At 56.8% G+C, this 21,276-nt stretch overlaps 1 protein-coding gene across 1 annotated transcript; it reads left to right on the top strand.

The window, feature by feature from the left end:
• The first annotated feature begins 5,042 nt into the window (after positions 1–5,042).
• On the top strand, positions 5,043–21,273 carry KCNH3 (potassium voltage-gated channel subfamily H member 3). Its single transcript, XM_003405765.4, has 15 exons — positions 5,043–5,118; positions 6,459–6,692; positions 7,190–7,324; positions 8,353–8,486; positions 8,885–9,128; positions 9,523–9,680; positions 9,774–9,981; positions 13,997–14,281; positions 14,590–14,789; positions 15,234–15,483; positions 17,863–18,080; positions 18,717–19,048; positions 19,401–19,507; positions 20,201–20,277; positions 20,384–21,273. The coding sequence occupies exons 1-15, from the start codon at positions 5,043–5,045 to the stop codon at positions 20,954–20,956; spliced, it is 3,231 nt and encodes a 1,076-aa protein (XP_003405813.1). The 3' UTR covers positions 20,957–21,273.
• Positions 21,274–21,276: the final 3 nt, after the last annotated feature.

Raw genomic sequence — 21,276 nt, 5'->3', positions numbered from 1 at the left:
GACAGCACACCCCCTCCCCAGTTTCAGAGCTGTCTAGATAGGACAGGCCTGATGCTAATGGAGCTGACCTCAGTAAACATGGCTGCCATAGCTGCAGCATGCAGGGGTGAAGCTGGGGCCAGGGTTTCCCAGGGGAAAGTCGGGGAACGTTATTTCTGTACAGGGGATGAGGGAGTTTATTTACCTGTTTGTTGCTCCTTACCAAGGGGAAAATCCTATCTGAAAACATTTTCTGGGTGAAGAAAGTCATCCACCATCACTACCACCAGCACAAGTGTTCTGCCTGCTTGCCACCCCTTCAGCCACCCCTTCACTGCCGTCAAAACAGCAGGAACAAATACCACCCACTCGGATTCCTCAGGGAGAACTCAGATCTCCTTTTTATGTCTTTCTTCAACTCAAGCCAGTTAGGGTTTCTCTGTAACTTGACTTCAAAGACACCCGTTTTCTGGTATTGCTAGAACACACAGACAGAATGAGAAGATAACCTTTAGGAGGTCAGGCACTCAGTCTGTTTTCAGTGCTACAGGCAGGAGTGTTAGACTGTCCTCCTGACAGGCTGCAAGTTTTGGAGTCAACTGTATGGATCTCCCCATGGGCGAAATCCAGGTTGCTGTTCACAGCAGGCAGGGCTTACTGCAGGTTTCTGTCTGGCCACCCATCAAAATGAACATGTTCCTTTTTAACAGGCTGTTTTCCAAGAGACAGGACAAAGCACCCAGAAGCATTGCACAGTAACAAATTGCTATCAACCTAGTCAAGTTTTGGTTCAAACCTAACTTCAAGCCCTGGTTCTTCCATTTACTATTAGTGTTTAGTTTGAGTCTCAGTTTCTTCATCTGTATTTACCTGTCTTCATTTGTACCTCTTAAGAGTCCCTTGCTTGAAAGTTTATATGGACTACCCACACTCCAGCTAGGATCTTCCAATGAAAGAAAGGGAACAGCCTGGAATGAGACAGCCAGGTCCTAGAGGTCCTGAAGTATTTCAAAATGTTTGTTTTTGTTAGGAACGGGGAACCTTCAGGAAACCCTGGTGGTTAAGTGCTATGGCTACTAACCAAATGGGCTACTAACCAAAAGGTCAGCAGTTCAAATCCACCAGGTGCTCCTTGGAAACTGGGACAGTTCTACGCTCCCTATAGGGTTGCTATGAGTTGGAATTGACAGCAATGGGTTTTTTTTTCTTTTTTGGAGGGGGGAACCTTCAATGAGGCTTCTTTCTGACCTCATTTCCAGTGGTCCTAGAATCCAGGGCCAGAATAAGTGCGGAGGGAGAGTTTCAGTAACAGTTGCCTCCACTATCTAAGCTCCTATTGGGTCCTCATTTAATTCTTCCTTTGAGGAAGTTCATTTTACAAATGAGGGAACTGAAGTTCTGAGAGATCAAGTAACTCCCACCCAAGGTCACCCAGCCAGTCAGTGGCAGAGCTAGCATTTGAACCCAGTCATGTCTGACTTGAAAGTCCATGGTTTTCGCACCACACAACACAACCTTAGAAGCAGAGCCCGGCCACTGACTGAAGAGAGCTGGCATCTGAACAGGAGTAGCAGGCCTGGTGACCCCCAGGAAGGAGGGTACAGAGAGTGGGAAGAGGGGAGGATAGAGTAGAGGCCCCTTGGGTGGTGTTCCTCGACAGCCACCTGTTTTCACTCCCTGCACACAGTGACCGACTCCTAACTCCACCCGCAATGTGTTTAGGGGAGGCAGGGGCTTTTTCCATCTTTTGTGTCTTGAGGGTTTTTTCCCCTGCTTTGCTCTTCCCTTCTCTCCCTCCTTGTTCCTTTTTGTAGATAATACTCCCACAGACCTCCCACGGATGCTCCAAAATGCAGCCTCCTGAGTTTCTTGTTGACAAAGGCTTTGAGCTGTCTCTGAACAGTGCTTGCCCTCAACCTTCCCCTCCCTGCGACTCCCCATGGTGGGGTGGTCTGAAAGAGTCAGGAATTGGGGGAAGGGGAGAGGTAAATGGAGTTACAGCGAGGAGGCCAATGGTCCCCGACCTCTCAGTGCCCTGCTCAATTTTAAATTCCTTCTCCCCGCCCCCCATCTCACTGTCTCCTAAAGGCATGCCCCCGGCCCTTGTGTATGTAAGTGTGTATGAATGTGGGGGAGGGGTGTAGAAATTAACATCACTAAGAGCTGAAAGAACCTGTGCAAACAAAAGCCAAGACTGGCCGAAAGACCTGAGGGACTAGGTGAAGGTGAACAGGGAGGACAATGGGTTGAGATCCTACCCTGAACACACTATTCTAGATGGAAACTACTCTTTCCATCAGTCAGTGGCAGAGCTAGCATTTGAACCCAGTCATGTCTGACCTGAAAGTCCATGGTTTTCCCACCACAGGACACAACCATAGAAGCAGAGCCTGGCCACTGACTGAAGAGAGCTGGCATCTGAACAGGTGTAGCAGGCCCGAGGACCTCTAGGAAGGAGGGTGCAGAAAGTGGGAAGAGGGGAGGAGAGAGGCAAGGGTCAGTGACTACCCCCACACCAGACACCCAGTCATAGATGCTTTGAAGAGCAACAGGGAGTGAAGCTTAAAGGCCAAACCCACTGCAGCTACAGGGGAGTGATCACACTCAATAAATGTTAGTGTTTTCTTTTCCTGAAAGTGGGGACCAGGGCACCAGAACAGTGACACAGGCATTGTGCCTGGAGCTGCTGGGGGAGGCAGTACCTCTTGGATGAGATACTTAACCTCTCCACCTCAATTTTCTCCTCTCTAAATTGGCAGTCATAACAACAGTAACTACCTCAAGGGGTTATTGCAAGGATTAATAAAATAATCCAAATACTTAGCACAGTGCCTGATATGTCACTTACTACAATGTAAACTATTGTAATTACTTGAGTCATCCCACAGACATGTCATCCTACCTCCTTGCTTGCCATGACCCAAGGTATCTGGTTTGGCTTAACCCCAAACTAGCCCAGGCAGGTGAACTGGAAGCCTTTTCAGTATTTTTTTTTTAGTTATTACCATCCCCATTTCACAGACAAGAAAACTGGGTCACAGAAAGGTTTAATAGCTTGCATTAAAGAAATCACACAGACGGTAAAGGCCAGAGCTGTATTCATACCTAGGAAGCCTGGTTCCCAAGTTGGTGGGTGCTTTTAACAGGCTCATCCTGTTTCTCAAAACGGCTGATTGCTAAACTTCACCCTTTCCTTAGAAGAGGGCTTGTATGTCGCCTGGAGGGGAATAGATGAGCGGTTGGAGGAGTGGAGACAAGACCCGTGGACCCATTAGGGTCACTCCTGGTCCTGGGAGCTGGATTCCAGGATCCAGTGGATAGAGGGAGGGGGACGCTACCTACCACCCTTTCTCCTAAAAGCCCCAGCTTATTTAAATACAAGTGTCTGGGGCCTCGGCCCTTGTCCCTGAGGAGAGGTGGGTGGAGCGGGGGACTCTCCTTTCCAGTGTTGCTGCCTGTGGGTGTGTCTTCTCGAAGGGTGGGGGTGCTTTGCTCCCGGCTTCACCGGCTCGGGAACAAATTGCTGTTTTGGCCTCGGCGACTCCGCGGCGCGAGGGCGGCAGCCGCGCTAGTTGGCAAATCGTGGGAGGGAGGAGGAGCGGCGCTGGCAGTGCGGGCCTCCGGGGACAGGCCTCGCGCAGGAGATGATCCAGAGATGGCAGACCCGAGCCAAGTCCTCTCCGCCCCACGGGCCCCTCCTCCCCAGCCCCTGGCCTGGGGGAGGGGGAGGGCAGGAGGATGGCTGCCGCAGCCACCCGTCAGCAGCTCCCCTCCCAGCGCAGAGTCCAGTTCTCCAGGATTGGATTGGGGTGCTGTCTTCCGGACTCCTCGCTTGCAAGGACCCAGACACACAAGGTTAGGGAATTCTCAGTGTCTAACCTGTATTTGCAACCCGACTCTCTAGCGCGGCCTGGGAGCTGCAAAAGGTGACAAATTCTTGGAAGAAATATAGGGGCTGAACCAAGGCTCTAGGGCTCCCTCCGCTCCACACATTCCTCTTTCCACCTCCAGGGCACACACAGAGGGCCTCTGAACCTTATTCGCAGAGCGACCCACCCTCCACTTTTCTGACAGCTCTGGCTTGCAGCGGCATCTCTCTACTAACAGCTCGATCCATTTTCCAGAGGGTCAAGCTGAGGCTGAGAAAGGCTTGGATACCCAGACGCTATGTTCAAATGCTCCCCTCCCGCCCCAACACACACACACACACACACACCTCCTGTGTGTGCAGCTGGAGCCCCTCTAGGCGCGCCAGGAGTAATCCCCCGCCTCTGCCAAGTACAGGGCCTCCTCCACCTCCGCCAAGTTGCCCAATCCCCCTTCCCATTACATTTTTCCTCGGAGAAAGCGTCTTCTATACCATACACCCCCCTCCCCTACCCTCCTCCGGTCCCTACGGGGGAGGCGAGTCTGCTAGGACACTCTCTGAAAACCCCCAGGCTGCCGAGAAAGCCGCCTCGCCCCTGCGCCTGAGTCAGCCGGAGCGGGACAGGGCACCCGCTAGCTGTGCTCCGAGGGGCGGGCGGGGCGGCTGCCTCCCTGCCCCCCGCCCCAGGTCCCGAGGGAAGGGGGATCCCTCTGCGGGAGGTCTGTCCCTTTAAGGAGGCGGCCCTGACTGGGTGTGCCCCGTCTCCATGGTTACCCCGGTGCAGGCGGCGGGCGCGGGAGGTAGGGAGGGAGGCTGCCGCTTCTCCCCGACAGACGGAGGGAGCTGCGGGGACCCTGCGCCGCGCGGAGCCCGAGCAGGAGCTGACCCGCAGCCGGAACGGAAGCCGCCGCAGCCGCGAGCGCGAGGTGCGGCGAGCACAGCGGGCGCGGAGCCCGGAGCTCGTGGGTGGTGAGGGCGCAAGGGGCCGCGCGCCATGCTCTGGCCCCCGACGGCGCGGACGTCCCCTCGCGCGCGGGCTGCCGGCGGGGCCTGCGAAGCCTGGCTGGGCATTGCTCCCCGACGGCTGCGCTAGGGGGCGCGGGGCCCGGCGGGGGGCGGCCGAGCTGGGCGCCCTCCTCCGGCGCTGAGCCCCCGCGCCCCGGAGGGATGGGGCGGGCGGCCGTGGCCGCCTAAGATGCCGGCCATGCGGGGGCTCCTGGCGCCGCAGAACACCTTTCTGGACACCATCGCCACGCGCTTCGACGGCACGCGTGAGTCCGACCCTCTCCCCACTAGCTCCCTGACAAGCCGTCCCTGTCAGGGCTCCCGCCGGTTCTGTACCAAGACCATTTCGGCCTGGCGCCCGCCTGTTCTCACCCCTTACTGCCCCGCTGGAAGCTAGGACCACCGGCTCCTTCCAGGAGCTGTTTCCCTGAAAGGTTCAGGGTCAGCACGCTCCAGGCGGGGCCAAACGGACAGAGGAGGCTTGGGGCCTGGGGAGCTCCGTTCGCGGGGGCGCGGAACCGGCCTAGTCAGTCTCCCCCATCCCATCCCTGCGTCTGGCGGTGTCCCAACGACTACCCTTGGGTTGGCAGGGGGAGGGGATCAGTGCTCAGGGACAGCCGGGAGGGCTTGGAAAACAGATTTAGAAACGAGGTTTTCGAATGCAGATCGAGTAGGCGAGACTCAGAGAGAGTCTCGAACTGTTTGCCCGAACCCACCTCATCCCCTAAACCCACCAGCCTTGGGGAGCCCGTCTAGACCCTAGAAAAAGGTTGGAAGACTCCCACAAGGACTTGTGGCGGGGGAGGGGGGAGTGGAGAATGCGTCCTGGGCCTCTGGATCCTGGGATACTGAGCACAGAGAAAGTCGTGAAAGCCTCTTCCTTCACACTCACCCCCAGTGGGGCTTCCCAGCTCTGTGCCTATTGTCCTCCATGGTCTCCGATCCTGACTGGGACGGGGAGCCAATCACTGAGCCCCCCATATGCACACATACAGGCTCCTCCATCTGCTTTGCCTATGCTTGGCTCCTGCAGCCTACTGATTCAGTACCCCCCACTCCCCAATACATTCCTGGCTCCAAGCACCTGTGTTCAGCCACCACTCTTACAACCCCATTCTTGATGGCACTCAGTAATTCCTGAGCCAAGTCAGGCAGCTGGGGCTCAAACAGAGAAGGCAGGATGAAAGGTGGCCTGGGCTGCTTTCCAGTCCAGGTGGGTCCCAGTGGGAGGAGCAAGACTGCCAACCTGGCTACCTAGTGGGTGAATGAGCCTGGCAGAGATAAGAGTGGGGCTGAGGCTAGCCTAAAGCTGGTAGTTTAGTCCTTTGGGCATCCCCACCCCACCCCTTACCCCAAGCTGCTCAGGACACACTCCGAAAGGCACATTGCCTACCCAGGCTGCCTTTACCAACCTCAGTGTTCACACATGCTGACTGGCGAATGCACTTATGTTCACGCTGCTAGGAGCCAGCCCTTGCAGGGCATCGGCAGGATCCCTGGGCTTTGTAACACACACTCATCAGTTGCAAGCATTTGGGAAAGGAGGGGTGGTAGGGCCTCCCCGCTCCTTCACCTCAAGCCTCCTCTGAGAGGTGCTCTCTTACAGACAGTAACTTTGTGCTGGGCAATGCCCAGGTGGCGGGGGTCTTCCCCGTGGTCTACTGCTCGGATGGCTTCTGCGACCTCACCGGTTTCTCCCGGGCTGAGGTCATGCAGCGGGGCTGTGCCTGCTCCTTCCTCTACGGGCCAGACACCAGTGAGCTTGTCCGCCAGCAGATCCGCAAGGCCCTGGACGAGCACAAGGAGTTCAAGGCTGAGCTGATCCTGTATCGGAAGAGCGGTGAGGGGCCACCTGGTCAGCCCACCTCACCTGTGCAGCCTCCCAGCCTGGCACCCACCCCATCCACTGTCCCTGCCTACTTTCCATTCCCATCTTCTCTGTCTCCCCAGCTCTTCCCATCCTCCCATACACCCATCCGCCATCTACCCTCTTCCCTCACCCACCTCTTGTCCCCAAACCCCCTCTCCCATCCTCACCCAGCCTCAGCCTCCACAAAATTTCCAATCTTGGGTTTCCAACCCCAACAGAACAGACCCCCTGCCATCCCCCGTCTCAGCAGGACAGATCTATGAACACACATGTGGGCAGTCATTTCTGCTCCCCCTTGCCTTCCGCCACCCTGTTCCATCAAGCCCTGTCCCATGTGGAACTGGGCTGTCACTCCCTTCCCAGGAAAGTCCTAGGGTCCTGCTTGGGGCTTGGCCAAGGGTGCCACTGGAGCAGGCCCTTGGGCAGGGCAGGGAATGGAGGTGGACTGAGTCTATCTCTGTGCTCAGGGCTCCCGTTCTGGTGTCTCTTGGATGTGATACCCATAAAGAATGAGAAAGGGGAGGTGGCCCTCTTCCTGGTCTCTCACAAGGACATCAGTGACACCAAGAACCGAGGGGGCCCCGACAGCTGGAAGGAGACAGGTGGGTGCCTGTGGGGACATTAAGTTAGCTGCCGTGGCTGAGGGTGTTGGGTAGCGCAGGTCTGTGAGGGGCCTCGGTGCCCAGCCTAGGCTCAGCGTTTCCTGGGTCCCCCCCCTTGTACTTACTGACCCCAACTGTGGCAAGCTGAGAGGTCTGTGCTGTTCTCATCTCTTCATGGCCAAGTATGGAAACATTTTTCCTAAATAGACTAGTTGAGACAAAGTTGAAGTTTTTAAAAGTCAGTTTTACTAAGAAACTGAAAGCAGACAAACTCCACTAGTGCCTGTAAAGTGCCACCTTCTGACCAGATAATGAGATTGAACACAGACCCACCTGCCCGAAGACCCACAGGCCTGGTGCCTTTTCCTCACAGCAAACCTGACGGGGAAAAAAAAGCCCTGCCCAAAGCCTCTTTTAAGTTCTTGGGGTCTTTCTCCTCCAAGGGTTGGGGCAGGACTTTGGGCAGGTCACAGAATTGTCATCAAAAGCTGCTCCAAGGCCTCTTTGCTACTTGGGGGAGCTGGGGACACTCACCGTTGCTGCTCCTCCATCCCCTGCCATGGGTCTGCCTCTCTGCTGTGTAAGTCTTCATTATTCCCCCCTGACCCCTGTGCTGGATGCAGGGTTCTTGCCCTGAGCCCCTGCACTTCTGCTTGATGGCCTTCCGCTGGCTCTGCCCTCGGCGAATGTACTCACCACTATGAACCACCTCCCCACTCTGTCTACCTATGGAGATAGGCCTTTCCCTGTGGAGATTCTCTCCTGCCCAACCTTGACCTCAACCTCCTTCTCTTGGAAGCAGGCCCTGGGAGAAGAAGTATCTGTAAGCCTCCACGGGACTGCCCAGCACCGGGGTTGGCAAGTGTCCATGGGAAATAAGGAATGCCTGAGCCCCCAGTTCTGAGCAGACTGACTGGTCAGTAGTCAACCAGACCAGTCAACGGACGAGCAACTGATGTCCTAACCCGAGACCCTGTGCTGGGTGTGTGGGTGCTCCCCCCATTTTCCTCACGGCCCCTCTTTTGCAGGTGGTGGCCGGCGCCGATATGGACGGGCTGGAGCCAAAGGCTTCAATGCCAACCGGCGGCGGAGCCGAGCTGTACTCTACCACCTGTCTGGACACCTGCAGAAGCAACCCAAGGGCAAGCACAAACTCAATAAGGTGGGTTGAGCGCTGGTGAGGGAGGGGTAGAAGAGGGGCAAGCTGAAGAGCTGGGGGAGTGAAACTGGACCAGTCACAGAGAAGTGTCCAGAAGATCAGCTGGAGCCAGTCAGACCCCTCCTGCAGTTTGGGGGCTCGGCACTGAAGGAAGGGTGTCAGGGAGGGGAGTCTTGGCCTTGGTTCAATCTTGGTTCCTCCCCTAAGCAGCTATGCAACCTCAGCTAAGTTAGTTGACCTCACTGGTTCTCAGTTTTCTTGTTTATAAAATGGGGGCTCCAATGCGTATGTCGGAGGTTGCTGTGAGAATGCAGGGGAGAACGCCTGTCCCAGACACTATCCAAACTCAGCCTATGCCAATCTCCTTCCCTCCCTGCCTGGACCTGCCCTGCCTCACCCAGGGGGTGTTTGGGGAGAAGCCAAACCTACCTGAGTACAAAGTAGCCGCCATTCGGAAGTCACCCTTTATCCTGCTACACTGTGGGGCACTGCGGGCCACCTGGGACGGCTTTATCCTGCTCGCCACGCTCTACGTGGCCGTCACTGTGCCCTACAGCGTGTGCGTGAGCACAGCCCGGGAGCCCAGCGCTGCCCGTGGCCCCCCCAGCGTCTGCGACCTGGCAGTAGAAGTCCTCTTCATCCTTGGTAAGTGTGCTCTGTGCCCCCACCCTGCCTCAGGCCCAGTGCCGCACCAGGCCCAGCCCTGGCCTTGATGGGGGTAGTCTGCATGGCTCCCAGCACCCCACAGTGCCAGCTGTGCTCTCCCCAGTGCCCCCACCTGTCTGTGACCTGTGAGCTCTGAAATCAGACCTAGGTTTCAAATGTGCCTCTGCCACTAAAGTGTCATATGATCATGAGCCAGTAACACAGGACTCCAAGCCTTAGTTTCTCCCTTCTTAAAATAGGCATAGCAATGCCTGCCCTTTTGAGTACTCTAAGAGCTAAATCAGAGGACCTGGGACAGTGTTAAGTGCTGAGGAGGTGTCCAGTAAAGGGTGACCCCCAACCCTGTGGTGACTCCCACCACAATTACCCACAGATATTGTGCTGAATTTCCGTACCACGTTCGTCTCCAAGTCGGGGCAGGTGGTGTTTGCCCCAAAGTCCATTTGCCTGCATTATGTCACCACCTGGTTTCTGCTGGATGTCATCGCAGCACTGCCCTTCGACCTGCTACATGCCTTCAAGGTCAATGTGGTCAGTGTGGCTGGAATGGGTAGGTGGGCTTTGGGGTGGGACAGGAGGGACCAGCCAAGGGGTGACCACCCTCCCTCCCTGCCCCTTTCTTAGTATTTTGGGGCCCACCTGCTGAAGACTGTGCGGCTACTGCGGCTGCTGCGCCTGCTCCCAAGGCTGGACCGGTACTCACAGTACAGCGCCGTGGTGCTGACCCTGCTCATGGCTGTGTTCGCCCTGCTTGCCCACTGGGTGGCCTGCATCTGGTTCTACATTGGCCAGCGGGAGATTGAGAGCAGTGAATCCGAGCTGCCCGAGATTGGTACTGAACGCTGTGTGTGTGTGTGTACATGTGTGTCAGAGGAACATGTCTACTCAAGTATGTGTGTGTGTGAGAGAGACAGAGAGAAATATAAGTACAAATGTGTATCTGTCAGGGGCATGTTTTTGTGCTGATACAAGGTGTCAAGGATACGTGTGTAAGTGTGCGGATACGTGTGCCGATATGTATGTACCAGAGGAACATGTACAGGTAGGCATGTGTTCATTAGGGCAATGTGAGTGCACGCAGGTGTGTGTTTGTGAAAGGAATGTGGGGCTGTTGTATGTGTGTGGCAGAGAGAGTGTGTGCAGGTGTGAGTGTGACAGAGGCACCACCAGCCATCTTGGCCTCCTGGTGGCCAAACCTTTGTCATATTCCTTAAGCCGTTGCCTAGCCGGAAGCCCCACCCCTCTCAGCGGAGGGCTGTGCAGCATTCCTGATGCCCAGGGCTTCCCACTACCTTGACCCCAAGGTCCCTGCCCCATTCTTGCCCTTTCTCTCAGCTCCAGTCCGAATCTCATTCAGCTACTTCTCAGCTCTCTTCCAGCCCCAAAATCTACCTTTTCTACATCCCTCTGGTGTCTTCGCTCTCCTTCATTTCACCTTCACTTTCACAGCTGCCTCCCTCGGCTCACCTCCCACTCACGTCTTAACTCCTGCCAGGAGGACTTCCACCCCCACCTCTCCCCCCAAAATGTCACCTGGAAGGTCATGGTAACCTTCTGGGGCCAGGCCTTCATTCTCCTTGAAGTCTGTGTAGCACCTGACCCTGCTAACCCTGTTCTACCTCTTTGCAGAGTGCAGACCTCCTCTTCATCCAACCCCTTGCCCCGTTCGTCTTCCTTCCTCACCTCTTTCTCCCTTGGCCATTCCACTGGTGCCACTATGAACATCTCAACTTCCATCTTTTCTCTCACCAACTCCGAACCTCATTTCTAGCCATTTCTAACCCCCGAAAACCTACAGGTCCAAAATTGAATTCACTTTCTTTGCCCCAAATCCCCCAGCCCTCCGTCAGCTTCCCAGTAACTGGCTTTATCCCTCATCAGAGAAAGTCAGAGAGGAGAGGCCAGCCGCTGAGATAGCCGCTGCTCATGGACTGTCTGCTCCTTGGGGGTACCAGGCATCCAGGGTCAGCCTTAGAAACCCAAGCTGATTGATGTTCAGGAATGCTGAGGCTCCTGTGAGCCCTCTCTCCCTCCCAGCTCCCAGGAGACTGAGTGTGCCCCAGGGCCCACTTGGAGATTTGCCCTGAGCGCTGGAGTTGATGAGCACAAGGACCAGGACACTCCTTGGCAGTGTTAGGTACTTGTCGCCTGCCCTTCCCAGTGAGAGTCTGGGGTCAGGCTGCCCTGGAGTCAGACATCCACCAGGTGAGCACCGAGTCAGAGAGCCTAAGATGGATAGTGGTGCAACAATTGACAGAGTGGACAGAGACACCTATGTCCCCAGGTCAGCCCCTCCACCGTGGCATGCCCCAGACATCCTTGGTCTTGGGTACATGCCGCCCCTCTCTTCCTACCACCTTGCAGCAGCTGCTGAATGATGTTAAGAACACCTTTGTTTGTGGTGTGGTGGCATGGGGGGCGTGGGGGCTGGCTGACTATAGATACACCTGGTAATTCTTTCACCGTTAGACTCTAAATTCCGGGGTGGTTTCATTCTATTTGAAGCTGGCACTAGTCCATATTTGGGAAGTTTCCAAGTCCCTCACATCATCATCTCCCCCTTCTTTCTTCAGGGAAACTGCCCCCGCCCCATACACTTGTCAGCCAAACCCAGCCCTCCCAAGGCTGAGCCCTGGGTGGGAAGAGCAGTCCCGTGCTGGCGCAACTCTGTGGGGGAGTCTTCCTCACTTGGGTTCCCCTCCTCCACTGCACGTGATGTGGACACCAGATTCCTTCCCCAGAGTCCCATTAGCCCATTGCTAAATACTAAGGATGGTAAATTCAGAGCATCTCTGAGTACAAGAGCTACCAGCCTCCAGAACCCCCACACCCCACCCACATAGGGGCTCCACAGTCAAGACTGAAAGAAGCCACTCTGCCACCCTCCCCCATCCACCTCAGCCTGCTTACCCTCCTCCCCTGGACAGTTGGCTTCACTCTCAGAACCAGCAACCAGCGGCTGAGTCGACTCTGACTCATGGTGACCCCATGTGTGTCACAGAACTGTACTCCATAGGGTTTTTAATGGCTGATTTGTGGGAAGTAGATTGCCAGGCCTTTGTTTTGAAGCGTCTCTGGGTGCACTTAGCCGTCAAACCTTTCGGTTAGCAGCCAAGCACATTAACTGTTAGCACCACCCAAGGACTCCCTCAGAGGCCCAACTCAATCGTGCAGGTGACAGGTTTTGCACACTCCATTGCATTCTCACAGCACACCTCAGGTAGCTGGAAGGCGAAGTCTCACCTTGGTTCAGGCCTTAATACATTCCCCGAAATTCCTTAGCCTGGAATTGGATGCCCCCAGCGCGAACCCCACATTCTAGCCAAACTGAGCTAGTTGCCTGTACTTTTCTTAGAATTTTGACTTCTGGATTTGGCTCATGCCTTTTCCTCAATCAGAAATGACCCCTCTCAGTTTCTTCTTATCAAAACCCTACTCATATTTTGAGGCCAGGCACAAATGTCCCTTCTTCCAGGAAGCCCTCCAGCCCTAGCTCCTAGCACTTTGCTTTGAGCCGCTCATATGGCACTTGGGATGTATGCCCCTCTGAGATGTCCTACCTTACGTTATCTACTCCTTTCCAACCGGAAGTTTCTTTGAGTCCCTCAGCTCCTGGCACTCGGTGTTGCTGAATGGATGGATGGGTGAGAGGCGGGGTGGGGATCATAGGGATCAGCATGCATAAGGTGTTGGGGAGAGTGGGGGGGGCAGATTGCATGTGGGGGGGTGGGGTCACCATGCAGTCTGCAATCCAGAGCCACACCCCACACCCCCTGCACTACCAGCTGTGGTCTCCAGCCTAGGTCAGCCAGTCTGCCCTCTCTCTCTTGCTCCCATGGCCCCGAGCTCTGCCAGGACCCTGGGACTTCTGTGGGCCCTGCGAACCCCTATCCTAAATCCTAGAATCGCACAACCTCTGGCTAAACTCCGAGTGACAGCTGGCAGCCATGGGCTCATGAGAGACCCCAGTAAGGCCAGGCCAGAGAAGGTGGGGTGAGGCCAGTGCTTAGCATGGGGGAACTGCGGCAGTCTTCAGCCGCAGCCCGCTGGCCCAGTGTGGCCTGTGTCTGATGAGTGCCAGAGTGAGCCCAGCGTGTCCTCATCCCTGTGAGTTCATGGGGCCTGCCTGCCTGTGGCCTTTGAGGGTGTCTTCTCTTGTGTGCTTGTGTCCATACAAGTGTGTCCCTACCCCGCCGTGTGTCAGCGTGCAAGCACCTGTGTCTGTCACACGCCTTTCCATGCAGATGGCTGTGGCTGTGCCCTGTGACAGTGTGTGCACAGCTGAGTGTACATGTGTCCTTGTCTTTGGACCTTGGGAGGGCATGTGTGCAGCCTGAATGGTGTGTAGGAACATGTCTGTGTGGTGGGCGTGAGGGTGTGTCTGTGAGATTGGGGTTATGTGGCTGTGGGGGAGGGGATGAGACTGAACGTGTGCATGGGTGGTGCTTTCTGAAGCAGGTGGGCTCAGAGAAAGAGGAAGAGGAGGGTCTTCACCATCTGACCAAGAGGACAGACTGTGGTTGTGCACAGTGATCCCCTCTAGAGCCAGGCCGGCTACCTGGGATTAGTGCCAGCCACAGGCAAGAGGGGCATAAAACCCCTTGCTCCATCCTTGGCACCAGTGGAAGCCAGCTGGGGATATGGCAACTTGCTTTGTTGGGACTTGGGGAAGTGGACTGAGGGGGGAGTGAGGTGTGCTGGGCTGACAGAGAAGAGGTCAAGTGGCAGGAAGCCATGGGGAGGTGGATCCACATCTACATGTCCCTCACCTCCTGGGGTCCCAGTGGGCACCCACAGTCCGGCAACGTGGTCCCACCTGCTCAGGCCCTCTCCCTGCCCGTCCCCAGGCTGGCTGCAGGAGCTGGCCCGCCGCCTGGAGACCCCCTACTACCTGGTGGGCCGAAGCCCGGATGCAGGAAACAGCTCTGCCCAGAGTGACAACTGCAGCAGTTGCAGCAACAACGAGGCCAATGGGACAGGGCTGGAGCTCCTGGGTGGCCCGTCCTTGCGAAGCGCCTACATCACCTCCCTCTACTTCGCACTCAGCAGCCTCACAAGCGTGGGCTTCGGCAACGTGTCCGCCAACACGGACACGGAGAAGCTCTTCTCCATCTGCACCATGCTTATCGGCGGTGAGTCCGGGCCCGCTCGCGCCCACACACCCTCCTGCCCTCCCACCTCCGACTTCTGTCCCCTCCCTCCCCACCTCCCCCAGGGGCCAGGGGCCAGGGGCCAGAGGCTCTTCTGCTTTAGGGGGTCTGTGGCACACGAGGCTGGAGCGGGGTGAGTCACAATTGTCTGCAAGACTCCCCACCACCCAGCAGCCCATGTGCCCTGTCTAGGAGTGTGCCAGGAGTGGGAGAGGACAGACATGTCCAGCATGGTGTCCGCCGGGCCAGGCCAGGCCCTGTGGGTGACCCCCTCTCGCCACCCTTCCCAGCCCTGATGCACGCTGTGGTGTTTGGGAACGTGACGGCCATCATCCAGCGCATGTACGCCCGCCGCTTTCTGTACCACAGCCGCACCCGTGACCTGCGCGACTACATCCGCATCCACCGCATCCCCAAGCCCCTCAAGCAGCGCATGCTCGAATACTTCCAGGCTACCTGGGCTGTGAACAACGGCATTGACACCACTGAGGTGCGGCGGCTGCCTCCAGGGCTGGCCCTTCTCACCTTAGCTTCCTCAAGGGTTTGAGACTTGGCCTAATATTGTCTGGAGTGGGCGTGGGGAGTTGAGGGATGCAGACTTTTGGCCTCCTTGCTTTAGCTTTCTCCTGGGGGGATACCAGCACAGGACACAGAGCAGCCACAAAGGCTCAGAGGCCCAGCCCCAGCCTTGTGAGGGCCAGGGGCTCTGTGCTCACTGAGGTACCAAGCCTGAGGTCTAGAGGAGGAAAGTTGGGGTGCTCGTGGGGGGCTGAAGTGATGGCCCGCATAGCTGGCTGTACCCTGTGTAGAGCATGATGCTGGCAGAGGCGGCTTCAAGGCCCCTCCCACACCTGCCCTTGCTCCTGAGGCCTGCTGGTGGGAAGGGGCTGACTGGAGGCTGCCACCCCCAAGCTAACCCCCTGCCTGCCTGCAGCTGCTGCAGAGCCTCCCAGACGAGCTGCGTGCCGACATCGCCATGCACCTACACAAGGAGGTCCTGCAGCTGCCCCTGTTTGAGGCAGCCAGCCGCGGCTGCCTGCGGGCACTGTCCCTGGCCCTGCGGCCTGCCTTCTGCACGCCCGGCGAGTACCTCATCCATCAAGGCGACGCTCTCCAGGCCCTCTACTTTGTCTGCTCCGGCTCCATGGAGGTGCTCAAGGGTGGCACCGTGCTCGCCATCCTAGGTTTGTGAGGGCAGGAGAGAGGGCAGGGGGCCCTGGGGGCTGTGGAACATGGCCCTGATCCAAAGGAAACCCAGAGAGGGGATGCACGCAAGGCCACCTGGGGAGAGGCAGCCAGGATGAAGCCAGGAGCAGCCCTGGGGTCCTGGGCAAAGCTCAGAGAGGACTCAGTGGCCACAGGTGGTAACACAAGGAAGTGGACAAGGACTCGTGCGTGTTCTTGGGCCTCAGTGAGTGGAGGTCAGCCTTGCGTTTTCCATGAGTTTGGCTTCTAGGCCTAGATACAGTTTATGGCAGGACTCTGAGAAAACTTTGTCCTGACCACTTGAGTGTGTTGGCAATCTTTGAGAAATTATGAACAACCGAGGACATTCAGAAGGGCAGAAAGATCAATTTTGACAATTTCAGACTGTTCAGTCCAAAGACTAGAATGGATTATTCAACAGCTGGTTTTCAGGTGTGGAGACAAAGGAAGCCATGTGGCTGGAAGCTGGCTGGGTTCTCTGAGAGCATCTCTTCACTGATGTCAGGCACCATGTCTCAGAATAGTCACGGTCACTATTCAGCAAAGATGGAGCCACAAGAAAGACCATGTCCTGTGCCCCGGGCATCTCCTCCAGAACGTCCCAGCACCAGGACTTATGCCATTTTATCCATCCTGTCCCTGCCCACATGTTTTAGATGAGCTATTTCCCCTCTTAACTTGGAGGCTCTGGATACCCCAGTGAAAGCCTGATTCCCTGACCCAACCTGGTGGTACTTTTTGCCGTCACCCTCCCGTGCCTCCGCCTGCCTCCTTAGCAGCAGCACCCAGGTATGGCCTGCCTGATCTTGACAGCTAAGGCTCACCACTCACTCCCCCAGTGTTATTCTGGCCCCTACCTCCACTTATGAACTGGCTCCACCTGAGCGTATGCAGTCAGTTGTGAGGGAGAAAGGAGGCAAGATGGAGAGGTGGGCTGGGCGACGGTGACATGAGGACCTTGCGGGGGCTTGATCACTGAACCTGGAGGTTGTGGCTGAGATGCCTACCTGGAGGGCAGTCGTTGTTCCCCGGGACCACAGTGGCACAGGGCTCTGTCCTTCGTCCTGTCTCGTTTCTCATTTTTATCTCACCTCTTTCAAGAAGATAAGAAACACACTTCTCCCACTTCCAAATGACAAAAAGGAGAAAAGAACTCATCCATCAGATGATCACACTGAGATCCAGACAGCTCTCAGAAGGAACCAGAAGAATGGGCTGAAACCAAGGAAATAAAATCTAACAGGGATGGGTTTTGCACTTAGGCTTGAGCAAAAGTCCGTGGATATTTATGTAAAGGAGGCCACTAAACTCGGTGTTTACTGCTGGCAGTGTAATGCGCCCACGAGAGGGAGCCGTCTTACCCCCTGAGGATAAGGAAATGCTTTCTAGTCCTGTGAACTGTCAGTCAGCAGGTTAAACTCCTTGTGAGGGAGTGAGTGCTCTGCCTAAGACCAGAATGCTGGCCCGTCTTTGTTGGGAGTGACCTATAGGGGACTCTTGTCGGAAGGGGAGACAGGGAAATTAGCTTTTACCAGTCATTTATAAGCTAGACATGTTATCTACTTGAGCTCACTTAATCCATGTCCCTGGACAGAGTCACCCACTTTTCTTGATTCTAAGACACACGTTTTCCCCACAATTTAACATCACTGCAATTGGGATACAGATTGTAATCGGTGCCACTTTTACAATCGTTGTCAGCCAGGTGGCAGTCTCAGCCAAGTGGTGGGAGGACCCTCCATTGACACCTTCTGGTAAGATCAAGACAGTATCATGGACTCAATTAAACGGCAGTCCAGAGGATGAAGTAACTTGGCAAAGGCCACCCAGCTCTGATGTACCATGGTGCCACGCTGGCCATCACACTCCACCGCTGATTCAAACACTGCCCTGCACAAGCTGCCTGGATTCCCTGTGGTGCTTTGAAAGTCAGATTAGGGAGTCTCTGTGGATATTATGAGGGTTGTAAGGTTGGGTTGAGGCCTGGGACTCTCATTGTTTTAACTTCCCCAGAAATTCTGATCTACAGATTTGAAGACCACCTTGTCTCTCAAAGCTAAAATCCTGACGTGTTTCAGCACAGTGGTTTTGATCTTAAATTTATTTGGAAGTTCAGGGCACAGACCTTTCACTCCTAGCCTGTCTCGGAGCCAGTCAGGCAGGGAGCCACTTTGCTCCTGTCTGTCCTGGCTCTGCCCTGGCTCTAACAGGGCTCCACAGTGGGTCCCTGCTGAAAACGCCCAGCTTGGGGAATGGTAGCTCACTGGCCTCCAGCTATCCTTCCCTTCCCCTGTCCTTCCCTCTTCTTTACTTGGTGTTGAGGGCGAGGCAGGCTGACCTCTGCTTCCCCTCTCCAGGGAAGGGAGATCTGATCGGCTGCGAGCTGCCCCGGCCGGAGCAGGTGGTAAAGGCCAATGCAGATGTGAAAGGGCTAACGTACTGCGTCCTGCAGTGTCTGCAGCTGGCGGGGCTACATGAGAGCCTCGCGCTGTACCCTGAATTTGCCCCGCGCTTCAGCCGTGGCCTCCGAGGAGAGCTCAGCTACAACCTGGGTGCTGGGGGAGGCCCTGCGGAGGTGAGGGCACTGGGTATGTTCATAGAGGCATGGGGTGGGCAGAGGCTGAGGCTTGTGGTGGTGCAGTGTGTGAGGGCATGGCTCTCTGGGAAAGCCCCTGCACACGGGGGCAGCACTCTGCTTGCCTTTTCATACCCTCCATCTGTCTTTTAAGGCTCCTACCCAACCGTGCTTAGCCGCCCCTGCCCTCCTTGCCCCATCTGAGACAGCCTGGCCCTGTCCAGAGTGAAGTCTTGGGGGAGGGAAACGAGTCCACTGGTAACAGGCAAGGAGCCTCAGAGGCTGCAGGGATGTAGCACTGAAGATAGCCCTGCAGCTTCCCCTGCTCCTTCAAGGTGCAACAGGGCTGTTCTGAGGGGCTTTGGAATTTTCCTGGATTATGTCATTAATTTCAAACCAGTGTTCAGTATGGAAAATTCAGTCAGCCTGAGGTGTGTCCACATTTGGCTAGAATTTTGAGGGGCTTGGCAGCTTTGTGGTGGGAGCACAGAAGCAAGCCACCCCTCCTGACTGGGCCTCTTCTTTAGCAGAGTGGCAGACGCTAGACGTTATCTCTTCTAGGGGAGCTGAGGGTGGGGGATGAGTGGGTGGCAGAGTGGCCATCCAAGGCTGATTCCCTGTCCCCACTGCCCCCAGGCAGATACCAGCTCCCTGAGTGGCGACAACACCCTCATGTCCACACTGGAAGAGAAGGAGACGGATGGGGAGCAGGGCCCCGCAGCCTCACCAGCCACAGTTGATGAGCCCTCCAGCCCCCTGCTGTCCCCAGGCTGCACCTCCTCATCCTCAGCTGCCAAGCTGCTGTCCCCCCGGCGAGCTGCACCCCGGCCCCGTCTAGGTGGCAGAGGGCGGCCGGGCAGGGCAGCAGCATCGCAGGCTGAGCCTGGCCCCTCTGCTCACCCACGGAGCCTAGAGGGGCTGCGGCTGCCCCCCATGCCATGGAATGTGCCCCCGGATCTGAGCCCCAGGTGAGTGGTGGAGATGGTGGGCCAGGCTTGCCAGTGCCCTGGTGCCCATTCTCCCAGCTTACGCCTTCCCAGACTGCCTGATCCTTTAGGAAATCTTTCTTGGCTCCTCCATTCTCTCTGCTGCCCCCAACCCACCTCCCGGCCAGGTGCATGGTCCCACACTGCGCTGTATTCTCTTGCTGCTTCATGTTGCTTGGCTCCCCAGCCAGACTGCCTGTTCTTAGGGTGGGGGCCACATGCTACCTTCCTCTGGGGCTTTGTGGCCTCTGAGTGTGGCCCTGGGGTGTCCTGTTGTGAACACCACAGTGGCTGCCTGTCAATTGATTAGTTGTCCTGGTGCCTGGGTCTGCAGGGTAGTAGATGGCATTGAGGATGGCTGTGGCTCCGACCAGCCCAAGTTCTCCTTCCGCGTGGGGCAGTCTGGCCCAGAGTGTAGCAGCACCCCCTCTCCAGGACCAGGTACAGGCTGGTGGGGCGGGGAGTCGGGGGCTGATTGATGGGCAGCCCATTTTCCCTGTGAACTTGAGCACTGTTGGCTTGTGAGCCACCAGTGTTAGAGAAATCAGCAGGGTACAAACTGCCTGAAGCCTCTTGCCCTCACCCACCTCTGCTGTTTCTTGCATTTGGTAGTTAAGGCCAGGCCCTTGGTATCAGGCATACCTGGCAGCTGGGTTTGGATCCTTACCCAGCGTAGCTTCTCTGAGCCCCCGTTTTCTGTGTATGAAATGAGTGGTTGTGCATGTAAAATAAGCTAAAGTAGCTAAAACAGCACAATGCCTGGCTCACTGCCGAGGTGGGTGGGGGGGCGGTGGCGGGGAGATAGAAGGCCTGGGAACCAGAGCTGAAATGGCCCCAGGCCAGGTTGCCTGAGAAGCGGCAGGTAATGAGCTCCTAGAAATGGCCATTTCCCTGGAGGACGGAACCTGAGACAGGTACAAAGAACAGCTTCGTGAGAGTGAGGGGAGTACCAGGCAGCATGACCGAGGTTGCTGGGAGGTGTTTTCCCTGCCCCTGGCGATTTGGGCAAAATTTAGCAGCTTGGCTAAGGCCAGACACTGCCATGCCCTGTGGTCTGCTCTAACTGGGCAGAGACCTGGGACCTCACCCTGTCTCTCCTACCTGCCTGGTTGTTAACCGTTTCACTGTCCACAGAGAATGGCCTACTCGCTGTCCCCCTTGGGCCCAGCGAGACGAGGAATGCAGACACACTGGAGAAGCTTCGGCAGGCGGTAGGTGAGGGGCAAGGTGGCGGCAGGGGAGGGGGAAAGGGGCAGGCCTCGCTGTTAGCTGAGGGCACTGACTCCACTCTCAACTGCCTCCTCCCTCCCCCCGCAGGTGATGGAGCTGTCTGAGCAGGTGCTACAGATGCGGGAGGGCCTGCAGTCACTCCGTCAGGCCATGCAGCTGGTCCTAACGCCACACGGGGAGGGGCCGTGCCCAGCCAGCAGCTCTGGGCTCCTGCAGCCTCTGTGTGTGGACACTGGGGCATCCTCCTACTGCCTGCAGCCCCCAGCTGGCGCTGTCTTGAGTGGAACTTGGCCCCACCCTCGCCCAGGGCCCCCTCCCCTCATGGCACCCTGGCCCTGGGGCCCCCCAGCCTCTCAGAGCTCCCCATGGCCTCGAGCCTCGGCTTTCTGGACATCTACATCAGACTCAGAGCCCCCCGGCTCAGGAGAACTCTGCCCTGAACCCAGCACCCCTGCCTCACCTCCCCTTCCTGAGGAAGGGGCTAGGACTGGGCCCCCAGAGCTTGTAAGCCAGGCTGAGGCTACCGGCACCAGAGAGTCCCCGCCAGGGCCAGGAGGCCTGGCCTTGCCCTGGGACCCCCACAGCCTGGAGATGGTGCTTATTGGCTGCCACGGCTCTGGCACAGTCCAGTGGACCCAGGAAGAAGGCACTGGGGTCTGACTGCAGCCCCAGAACTCAGTGTTGCCAGACATGCTGCCATCTGCTGTCTGCCCGACCTCAGGGTGGAGGAAGGGGCAGCAGCCACCCCAGACTCCAGGCTGCCTGCTGGCTCAGGGCAGTGACCAGGACCCTCAGCACAGAGTGGGCTGGAGCCTCAGGGGCAGGAATCTCTGGGCCCTACGCCTGGGCCCCTCCTCAGCCTGTTGCCCTGACCTCCCTTCTTCCTCTGCAGGCTGGAGGGGTTCTGCCATCTCCTGCATGTGCCCCTGCCTCCAACTGTCCCCATGTTTTTTATATTTAAAAATAATAATAATAAAAGA

This window comes from Loxodonta africana, chromosome 4, assembly GCF_030014295.1.
Source record: "Loxodonta africana isolate mLoxAfr1 chromosome 4, mLoxAfr1.hap2, whole genome shotgun sequence".
Lineage (NCBI taxonomy): Eukaryota > Metazoa > Chordata > Mammalia > Proboscidea > Elephantidae > Loxodonta > Loxodonta africana.
This window is presented reverse-complemented; position numbering and strand designations above follow the sequence as displayed.